This window comes from Carcharodon carcharias, chromosome 16, assembly GCF_017639515.1.
Source record: "Carcharodon carcharias isolate sCarCar2 chromosome 16, sCarCar2.pri, whole genome shotgun sequence".
NCBI classification, from domain to species: Eukaryota; Metazoa; Chordata; class Chondrichthyes; order Lamniformes; family Lamnidae; genus Carcharodon; species Carcharodon carcharias.
In genome coordinates, this window is record NC_054482.1 from 10,864,808 (window position 1) to 10,875,977 (window position 11,170).

The window sequence follows — 11,170 nt, forward strand, 5'->3', positions numbered from 1 at the left end:
ACCGGAAGTCTAAGTCGGACACGGGGGGAGGAGTTATGGGAAGGACCGGAAGTGAGCCGTTGTTGTGGTAACGGGGAGGCCGAGATGAAGCGCGACTTTGGTTTGATGGTGGCGGGGACGCAGGTCGCACTGGTGGCGTCCGGAGATGAGAAACATCCGCCGGAGAACATCATCGACGGGTGAGGGCCTGGGCCTGGGTCTGTCGCTGTAGCTGTGGCTGTCCCGAGTCAGGGGGACAGGGAGTGCCCAGGGTATCAGGCTCTTGGCCCGGCTGATGGGTCCCTTCACTCCAACAACAACAACTTGTATTTATATAGCGCCTTTAGCATAGTAAAACAAAGCAAGGACACGATGGGGATGGGGATGGGGGTGGGGTTAACCCGTAACACTCCACAGGAGTGTTATAAAACCAAAATCTGACACCCAGCCACATGAGAAATTCAACACAGGTGGCCAAAATCAGGTGGCTTTTATGGAGCCTCTTAAAGGAGGAAAGAGAATTAGGGAGGAAATTCCAGAGATTAGGGCTTTGGTAGCTAATGGCGCGACCACCATTGGGAGAGCGGTTACAATCAGCTCTGGTCAAGAGGCTGGCATTAGACAAATGCAGATACCTTGGGAGGATTGTGGTGCTGGAAGAGATTGGGGATATGGGGTGAGACCATGGAAATAATTACCCAGATTTTTGTGGTGAACTGTCAGGGTTCTCTGTCATTACCCCATCTGAAACTGACTACAACTTCAGGATGTAATGTAATGCAATGCAATCCTGAAGTTGTGGTCTGTCATTCAGGGCACCACCACCATCGGCTGTGCTGTGGCCTCCACCCACCCAGAGCTAACAATCATTGAAATCGGTGAGAATTTCGAGTTTCCCACATCACTGTTAAAAGCCCATAAAAAGTTACACCTTGTTCATTCCACTGCTTTTTGTTTCTTGGTTGGGATGCCTGTGAAAATTCTTTAATGTGATTGGCTGGTTGGACAGCCTGATGATATCACTCCAGCTCCATGCTGGGAATGTCCAGTAAGGAATGCTACAAGCGGTTGTAAGAAACAAAAAGAAGTGGAATGAAATCCATTTAAACATTTTACTAATCACATCACTGTTAAAAACCCAGTTACACCTGACTGAACAAAGTGTAACTGTTTATGGGTTTTTAATAGTGATGTGTGAAAATTGAAATTCTTGCTGATTTCAATGCTTTGGATGAATAGAGGCCACAGCACAACCTGTGGTTGCCCTGATTGCATTACGTCCTGAAGTTGCAGTCAGTTTCAGATGGGTAATGATAGAGATAGAGCCATGGTATCCTTTACGTCCACCTGCCAGAGCAAACAGGACTTCTGCTTAACGCCTCATCCAAAAGATGGTATTTCCGGCAGTGCAGCATTCTCTGAGTACTGCACCAGAGTTTTAGCCTTGATTTTTGTGCTCAAGTCCTGGATTGGGCTTGAATTCAGAATCTTGTGACTCAAGGCAAGAATGCTACCGACTGAGCCGAGGCTGATAAGAAGAAGAATTTTAAAACGGTGCTTTACTGAACTGAGAGCTGGTATATGCAAGCCCCCTCCAGCCTCAATTCCATGCCTCCCAGATCCTCCCCCAATCCTACCCCACCTCCCATATTGTTGATACTGGTTTCCAGCAGACAGCTTGCATGTGACTCCCCCCATTCCCCTGGCTTGGTATTTTTTCACCATAACGGATGGCTGAGATCAGAAACTCGGTCTGCAGGGCAGCAGGGAGGGAAAAACAAAATCACTATTCTCTAGTGAGTGTTCCTGAATGATGTTAGTACAAAGCTGGATGCAGGTTAGTACCTACCCTCTTGACTACCCTGAGTAAATAAAGAGATTACCCCCAAATGAAAAATATGATCAACTTTACCCAAGAACAAATGAATTAGGAGCAGGAGTAGGCCACTCAGCCCCTCGAGTCTGCTCCGCCATTCAATAAGATCATGGCTGATCTGATTTCAACCTCAACTCCACATTCCTGCCTACCCCGATAACCTTTCACCCCCTTCCTTATCAAGATCTACCTCTGCCTTAAAAATATTGAAAGATTTTGCTTCCACTGCCTTTTGAGGAAGACAGTTCCAAAGAGTCACGACCCTCTGAGAGAAAAAAATTCTCCTCAGCTCTGACTTAAATGGGCAACCCCTTATTCTTAAACAGTGCCCCCTATTTCTAGATTCTCCCACAAGAGGAAACATCCTTTCCACATCCACCCTATTAAGGCCCCCCAGGATCTTATATGTTTCAATCAAGTTGCCTCTTACTCTTCTAGAGTCCAGCAGATCCAAGCCTAGCCTGTCCAACTTTTCCTCATAAGACAATGCCCCCCCCCCCCCCCCCCCCCCCCCCCCCCACCCCCACCCCCCCCCATCTAGGTATTAGCCTAGTAAACCTTCTCTAAATTGCTTCTAGCACATTTGCATCCTTCCTTAAGTAAGAAGACCAATACTGTACACAGTACTCCAGATGTGGTCTTATCAATGCCCTGTATAATGAAGCATAACCTCCCTACTTTTGTAATCAATTACCCTCGCAATAAATAATGACATTTTATTAGTTTCCCTAATTACTTGCTATACCTGCATACTAACCTTTTGTGATTTATACGCTAGGACACCCAGATCACACTGCATCTCAGAGCTCTGCAATCACTCACCATTTAGATAATATGCTTCATTGTTATTCTTCCTGTGAAAGTGGACAATTTCACATTTTCCCACATTATACTCCATTTGCAAGATCTTTGCCTACTCACTTAACTTATGTATATCCCTTTGTAGCCTCCTTATGTCCTCTTCATAACTTACTTTCCTACCTATCTTTGTGTCATCAGCAAATTTAGCAACCATCCCTTCGGCCCCTTCGTCCAAGTCACTTATATAAAGTTGGTCCCAGCACTGATCCCTGTAGCATACCACTCGTCACATCCTGCCAACCAGAAAATGACCCATTTATGCCAACTCTCTTCTTTCTGTTAGCTAGCCAATCTTCTATCCATGCCAATATGTTCCCCCCACACCATGAGCTTCTAGTTTCCTCAATAATCTTTGATGTGGGCACTTTATCAAATGCCTTCTGGAAATCTAAGTACAGAACATCCACCGGTTGTTACTACTTCAATGAACTCCAATAAATTGGTTAAACATGATTTCCCTTCACAAAACTATGTTGATTCTGCCTGATTACCTTGAATTTTTCTAAGTACCCTGCTATAACACCTTTAATAATAGCTTCTAACGTTTTCCTTATGACAGATATTCCTGCTAGTTTCCTGCTTTATGTCTCCCTTTTTGAATAAAGGAGTTACATTTGCTATTTTCCAGCCCCGAATCTAGGGAATTTTGGAAAATTAAAACCACTGATCAACTGTCTCACTAGTCACTTCTTTTAAGACCCTAGGATGAAGTCCATCTGGATCCTGGTATTTCCAACTTTGCTGATGACAAAAAACTTGGTGGGAATGTGAGTGGTGAAGAGGGTATTGAAAGGCTTCAAGGTGATTTAGGCAAGTTGAGTGAATGGGCAAATACATGGCAGATGCAGTATAATGTGGATAAGTGTGAAGTTATCCACTTTGGCAGGAATAACAGAATGGCAGAGTATTGTTTAAGTGATGATAAATTGGGAATTGTTGATGTACAAAGGGACCTGAGTGTCCTTGTACTCCAATTACTGAAAGCAAGCATGCAAGTGCAGCAAGCAGTTAAGAAGGCAAATAGAATGTTGGCCTTCATTACAAGAGGACTTGAGTACAGGAGCAAGGATGCCTTATTGCAGCTGTACAGGGCCTTGGTGAGACCACAACTGGAGTAGTGTGTGCAGTTTTGGTCTCCTTACCTAAGAAAGGATATACATACCATAGAGGGAATGCAGGGAAGGTTCACCAGACTGATTCCTGGGATGGCAGGATTGTTGTATGAGAAGAGATTGGGTCGACTAGGCCTGTATTCACTGGAGATTAGAAGAAAGCGGGGGGATCTCATTGAAACGTATAAAATTCTGACACAGCTGGACAGATTGGATGCAGGGACAATGCTTCCTCTGGCTGGAGTAGTCTAGAACAAGAAATCACAGTCTCAGGAGACAGAGTAGGCTGTTTAGGACTGAGATGAGGAGAAACTCCTTCACTCAGATTGGTGAACCTGTGGAATTGCCTACCACAGAAGGCTGTGGAGGCCAAGTCACTGAATATATTTATGAAGGAAATAGATAGATTTCTAGACTCTAAAGGCGTCAAGGGGTATGGGGAGTGGGAGTATGGCATTGAGATAGAGGATCTGCCATGATCATATTGAATGGTGGAGAAGGCTTGAAGGGCAAAATGACTTACTCCTGCTCCTATTTTCTATGTTTGTCAGCCCACAATTCCAACAATTGCTCAGTACCACTTCACTGGTGATTGTAATTTTCCTGAGTTCTCCCCTCCCTTCCATTTCCTGATTAACAGCTATTTCTGGGATGTTACTTGTATGCTCTATAGTGAAGACTGATGCAAAATACCTGTTCAATTCATCTGCCATCTCCTTATTTTCCATTATTAATCTTCCAGACTTACTTTGTAGGATCAACGCTCACTTTGTTAACTCTTTTTAAAATATCTGTAGAAACTCTTTATATTTCTAGTTAGTTTTCTCTCTTACCCTAATTTTCCCTCCTTATTAATCTTTTAATCATTCTTTGCCATTGTTAATATACTATCCAATCTTCTGATCTGCCACCCATCTTTGCACAATTATATGCTTTTTCTTCAAGTTTGATACTATCTTTAACTTTTTTAGTTAACCACGGATGGTGGGTCCTCCCCTTGGAACTTTTCTTGTTGGAGTGTATCTACAAGAATTACTAGGTCATAGCCCAGAAGTTGGAGCAGAAACTGACTGATTTCCCTTTCTCCTCCTAACTATCTACTGCCTTGGGATGTTTTATTACATTCAAGGTGTTATATAACTGCAAGTTATTTTTGTCTAGGCTCAGACATGAAGAATGACCACCTCTACAAGGACTGACCGGTGGTTGCTACTGTGTAACTAATCAAACATGGATCAGATGAGACTTGAAATTTGCAAAAACAAAAATACCAAGTCTTAGAAATATCTAAGATCTCTCATACTTCTGCTTACAGTAATACAGAAACATTTTGGATCACGACAGGAATGTTCCCGCAAGAATTTATCCTAAGTTTTGCTAATCTTATAAAAATTAGCTCTATGAAAATTCACTGTTATAATGGTAAGATCTTTACTGTTTATTAATCACGGTTAAACAGACTAAGAATTTGTGATGAATGGGCTATTTTACCTAGTTCTATACATGTATAAAATAGAATGCAATGAACAAAAGTTTTTAATTATTTGTGAACATTGCCAAATGGATGAAATTCAGGTACAGTGAATAAATATTCAGTTTTGAGAGACGGGTGTATTACTAGATATTTTTCAGTGTAAATGCATATGAGTAAACATGTAACTGCCTTGCTAATGTTGATTAGAATACAGCAAGACAGAAGGTACTCAAAATAATTAGAAATCTTTCAATAATAAGTTTCTATTTGATTCATTGTTCCAGTGCGCAGCCTTAGTATTGAGAAAAGTGTTGCAAGAGATCCAGTAGATTTTGAACCTTTAACTAACAGTGGTAAGTGTATTCAACAAACATTTTACTGAAATCACCAGGATTACTGTGGAAAAGAATTGCTCTGTTCAAGTTCATTTGGTGGTTTTCATCTTGTGGTGCTGTCTTTTTACCAGAACTTGAGCACTCTGAGGAACAGCTTCAAATGGAGGAATTTACAGTAAGTACACATTATCTCCCAAAAAACTTAGATAGTATATTACTCTGTATGAAATGATTATAGATAGGTAGCTCACCTACTAGAGAACTAGTGAGCAATTTGATTTCCTGGGTGCCACTGAAGTTCTTGATCTCTACAGCACTGTTGCAGCAAGCTTCTGAGTGAAGGCCAATCATCTTCCCATGTTGGAAAATGGGGGCAATTCAAAGAATGTTGTCCCACATGCACTTTATCAACTTTTAACAGCTAGTTCAAAGTAATATTCTAAGTTGGGGACAAAATAAAAAGGATTGAGGTGGGGAAGAACTGGAAGGAGGCTCAAGTGAGGCATAAACACTGACATGGACTGGTTGGGCTGAATGGCCTGTTTATTTGCCATACATCATATGTAATCCTGTGTAAGAATATACATATAGTTGTTTGGTCATTCAGAGCTTGAGTACTGCTGAAAAAAGACGTTGTGTTGAAGATTTTCATCTTGCACTCATCAGGACAATCGCAAGAATACCAATGTCAGAGGAAGCAGCAACTTTATACTGTATGAAGAAAGAGTGATGATTCGTTGGCAAGTGCAATCTAATTGGTAGAAGCGTTGTCATGGAGAATGTACCAGTTAATGGTGACTGACAGTTAACTGCCAAACATTGTTTGAAATTTAAACCAGGCAGCTTGACGCTGATTGATCAATACATTGCCTGGAGGAATGAACTAGCGAATGGCTATAACTTATTTTGTTTAACTGAAACAGGCGCAATATGTGTACATGTTCTTTCTGTCTGTAAAGAACAGGGCCCTGTCTATTAATACCTGTAGCTTCCAGTACACGCAAATGCACCACACTGCGAGCCCAAGTGACAATCTTAAATTGGTTGACAGATTAATTTTTAGCACAGAGGATTATTTAACAAATGTCGTCCAATCGCGGAATCACACCTAATGTTGGACACTGTGTTTTGAGTGTTGTAAGCATACCTTGCCCATTGCGAACAGCGGAAGGGACATGCTGTTTGATACTATATGTGAGATAGGCAGAACGTCTTTTTGGCTTGACGGCAGCATGCTGTTAGTGGCAAATGCCACTTGTGTTGCTACTGCATTGTAGCAGTGTGAGACAGCTAGCTTCACCTGTTGCTCTGATTTTTGATATGCCTTGCCCTTCCAGAGTAATCTGAGGTAGTGTGGGCACTTTTCAGGGCCAAAGTGACGTCCTTAGGTCCATTTGTGAGTATGCGTGATATAGAGCTACCCTGCTCAGATCATTTCATGCTGTACATCATATGCAGCTAAACAAAATAAGTGATAGCCAGTCACTGGTTCATTCCTGAAGGGAATGCCTTGACTAGAGTCAAGCTGCCTCATTTATATTTCAAACAATGCTTGGCAGTTAACTGTCAGTCACCATTAACTGGGGCATTCTCCATGGCAACGCCTCTACCAATCAGAGTCCAATTGCCAATCAGTCAGCACTCCCTTCTCGTGAAGTATAAAGTTGTTGCTTCCCCTGACATTGGTATTCTTGCGATTATCCTGATGAGTGCAAGACGAAAAGCTTCAACAGAGTATCTTTTTTCAGCAATCTCAAGAATATACATCTTAAATATTGATAAGTATGAGAAAATGTTGCTCTGACTTTTGCATTATATATAATAGAAATAGTGCCATTTCATTAATTCAACCAAATAAAGTTTGATTTTTATCCTCAATTCTCTACAAAGGCTGAATCCTTCTGGGCAACAGCAGCCTCCAGCACCTAGCCTGAATAGACACTATTTATACATAAGGATTGACCAGTGTAAGAGCTGAGATCTGTTCTTATCCCATGAATGTGTTTTCCAGTTGTGTTCACTGAACAGGAGCAGGAATTCTGACTGCTTTTTTCTTAACACAAACATTAAAGTCAATTGTAGTGCCCCTCCGTTCCATTGGTTCTAATGATCTGAGCACAGAACAGGAATCAAAACTGGCACCTTCTGGTCTACGTGGCTCTGTAATGCACTCGGCAGCATCTCAACATTAAGCTAATGTAAGAGCAGTAATTTAAAAAAAAAAGAAATGTGAATTAACAAAGTATATTTCCTACGCAGCTGGAAGGAACCAGTGCCACACACCTACGATTTGTCATAAGATCTGGTTTCGATCACTTTGTGTCAGTACACAAGGTTACAGTGGAAGGTACAGAGGAAGAGACTTGAGTCTACACAGCACAACTGGTGCAAAACAAGATCTTCAAATATGAAACAGTGAGGCTGCACAATGTTACTCGTGTAAATATTTTGGCAGTATTTGTTACAAAGCATAATTATTGAGTTGTTATTCTTGTGAATAAATTCTTTTTGTTTTGCTACAAAATATCTTTGATCAACATCTGAATAGTCCATCACAACTACTACGAGATCTCCATGTTCGACTGTCAGAGGGTCTTTCTCTGGTACGTGATTATTTTCTGACACAAGAATCACTCTGGACCCACTATCAGTACTTGCACTGCACTTTCTTACTTTCCACTCTTTCACCCGATGCTGCCAGTCCATGGACTTTGTTTATTTGTTACCATTCTGAACTTTCAACCAGTATTTAAGCTTCCGAATTGAATATATTCATTTCAGTTTTGTTTACAGCTATGAATTGGATAAGTTTTATATTTAAAACAATTTACAGTATTAAATGTAGCATAAATATTCTGCTCCCTTTAGGGTAAATAATCTTTTCCACAATATAATGAAAACAATCAAAAAAATTTGTTGAGTAGTAATTATTTAATAGTACAGAATATAAAACTTCATCCCACTGATTTACATGATCTTAACTACATTTCAGAACGTCAGGCCACAGCTTTCTCCAGTTTGGGCTGTAAGCTTCATAAACAATATAGCTAAAAATCATTGTACTTGTAGTGATTGACCTTATTCTATAGGTTTTGACAAATATAGCATAAAATGATGAATATTAAATGTTACATGATTTTCAGTTCTTAATGCTGGAAAGTTGAATAGCAGGATCTGAAGAATTGACACTTTCTAACTAGAATTCAGTTACTTTGTTGCCCAGGATTTTAAAAAAATGTCAAACTCTGACAAAATCTTGTCTACTTTTCCAGCTGGGAGGGTCAGATATTGGAGACAGCGGTTGCTCCACAATTATTAACACTGGTTAAAGTAAGCAACACTTCTCCAGGGCAATATCGTTGATACTTGAATATTACAAGAATTTTTACTTCAGCGACTAAAGGAAAATTTAAAGGGGCAATTACTCAGCCCTGTCTAAAGAGTGGCATGCTGATAAATATTGTTGCCTTTCCTAATTTGTTCACCTTGTTTAATTCCTGGCCACATTAGAAGTCTTTTAATATCATTTTCAGACAGTAGTTGTATTTCAGCAATTTAGTTTGGATTTGTGTTTTGTCAGAAACAACAAAAAGTTACATCAATTCAAATAAGTAAGTAGGGTCAGTGAATTATTTTTTTCCAGTAATATCAACTTCATTTGTAATTCTGTTGCTTTTTGAACTGTACAGGATTTATCAAATGCATTGATTTTTCTGAAGCTGTTTACCATGCTGTTTTCATTAGTTATTTAAATTTTGATTCCTTCATTGTTTGCTTTTTTGGGGGCTTTTTTTACTTTTGTTCTTTATTGGATCCAAAGGTCTTTTTCAGCACTTGGCCTAATTTCTGGTCTGTTTCATGTAACTGCTCATTGCTTCAGTGAAAATGTTCATTTAAAACAGCTCAAATAACATAAAATTTTGTAGAAATATTATATTTACATAGAGAAAAAGATTTTTGAACAATTGATTAAGACATTGCACTATACATAGACTAAAGTTCAAAGCTTTAAAAACAATTATATCATATAGTAGTCAAATTAATTGAAGTAGTACTGCAAAGAAATCACAACTAAGTGAGATTATTTATTTTAGTGTAATAGTTTCCTGAATATGGAACATGATATACACATCCTTTTGGATATAACACATGATTATGTGAACAATGCAAGTGGACAGAACCAGGATTTAAGAAACATTTCTCCATTTTCTGATTTACTTGTAAGTTTGTGAAATAATTTCAGTATAAGAATGGAACCATGTTTCTAGGTAATTTATATGTTTGCTAAATGCACTTCTAGTCAGTTAGTAGTACAGAACTTGAGTATTGCTGAAAAAAGAGACATGTTGAAGCTTTTGTCTTGCACTCATCAGCTACTTGCCTTGAGCAACATGAATGGTATTTGCCACTAACAGGATACTGCTGTCAAGCCAAAAAGACGTTCTGCCTATCACACAAATGAGTAATGTGGTATATGAATTTCAATGCCAGTGTGATGTTAGCTATGTAGACCATATGTCCCAAATACTGGTGGATTGTATCAAACAGCATGTCCCAGCCACTGTCTGCAATGGGGCAATATAAAGACCATACCCAACCAGCCCATGTTTGCAAAACTCAAAACACAGTGTCCAATTTTAGATGTGATTCTGCAATTGGACAAAATTTGCTAAATAATCCTGTGTGCTAAAAATTACTCTGACAACCAATTTAAGATTGTCAATTGGGCTCGCAGTGTGGCGCATTTGGGTGTGCTGGAAGCTAGTATGTTAATTTATAGAGCCCTGGTATTTGCAGACAGAAAAAACGTGCCATTCGCTGACTCAGGGCAATGCCTTGACCAATCAGGGTCTAGCTGCCTGGTTTAAATTTCAAACAATGGTTGGCAGTTAACTGTCAGTCATCATCACTGGTGCATTCTCCACAGCAACACCTCCACCAATCAGTTCACTTGCCAACACTCTCTTATACAGTATAAATGGTTGTTTTCCCCTTATATTGGTACTCTTGCAAAGTGTCCTGATGAGTTCAAGATGAAAAGCTTTGGGTCTCCTTATTCAGCAATATGCACTTATACAAAAAAATGTTCTTAATTTTGATCAGCCCAGCTAGAGAAAATGGAACAGAGGCAAGGGGTTACAGATCCTGTTTTGGGTTGCGTAAGGGCCAGAATAGCACTTCTAAATCTTCCACTCTAACTATCAAGCAAGGTTAGTACTTTACAATTGGAACTTGCAGGAATATATGAACCTTGTTCATTTTGGAATAAGGTTGTGCCTGTTTTTCTCAGGTTTTAGTTTAGTATTACCAGTGCTGAACATTATAGAACATTACATGTAAACTGTTCATGTAACATGATTTTTTTCTTATGTATCCCCCAGCCTCTCCCCCCTCCGCCCCAAGCCCCTTTCCTCCCCACAGCCCCCGGCTCCTTTCCTCCCCACACCCCCCGGCCCCTTTCCTCCGCACAGCCCCCGGCCCCTTTCCTCCGCACAGCCCCCGGCCCCCCCCAGCCCCTACCCCTACCCAAGAT

The 11,170-nt window shown here is 40.3% G+C and overlaps 1 protein-coding gene across 2 annotated transcripts; it reads left to right on the forward strand.

Moving 5' to 3' along the window:
- The first annotated feature begins 37 nt into the window (after nucleotides 1-37).
- hspb11 (heat shock protein family B (small) member 11) lies at nucleotides 38-9,355 on the forward strand. 2 transcript variants are annotated; one of them, XM_041208974.1, is made up of 5 exons: nucleotides 38-179; nucleotides 5,144-5,250; nucleotides 5,587-5,655; nucleotides 5,769-5,812; nucleotides 7,897-9,355. In XM_041208974.1, exons 1-5 carry the CDS (start codon nucleotides 85-87, stop codon nucleotides 8,002-8,004), a joined length of 423 nt encoding a protein of 140 aa, XP_041064908.1. In that variant the 5' UTR covers nucleotides 38-84; the 3' UTR covers nucleotides 8,005-9,355. The 2 variants fall into 2 exon arrangements, with proteins under 2 accessions (XP_041064908.1, XP_041064909.1); XM_041208975.1 differs by lacking the exon at nucleotides 5,769-5,812 and having other exon boundaries at nucleotides 39-179.
- The last annotated feature ends 1,815 nt before the right edge of the window (nucleotides 9,356-11,170 follow it).

Coding starts and splice junctions, on each gene's coding strand:
- hspb11 (XM_041208974.1), top strand. CDS start 85: ATGAAGCGCGACTTTGGTTTGATGGTGGCGGGGACGCAGGTCGCACTG. Junction 5,656..5,768: donor TGAACCTTTAACTAACAGTG/GTAAGTGTATTC, acceptor TCTTTTTACCAG/AACTTGAGCACTCTGAGGAA. Junction 5,813..7,896: donor TTCAAATGGAGGAATTTACA/GTAAGTACACAT, acceptor TTTCCTACGCAG/CTGGAAGGAACCAGTGCCAC.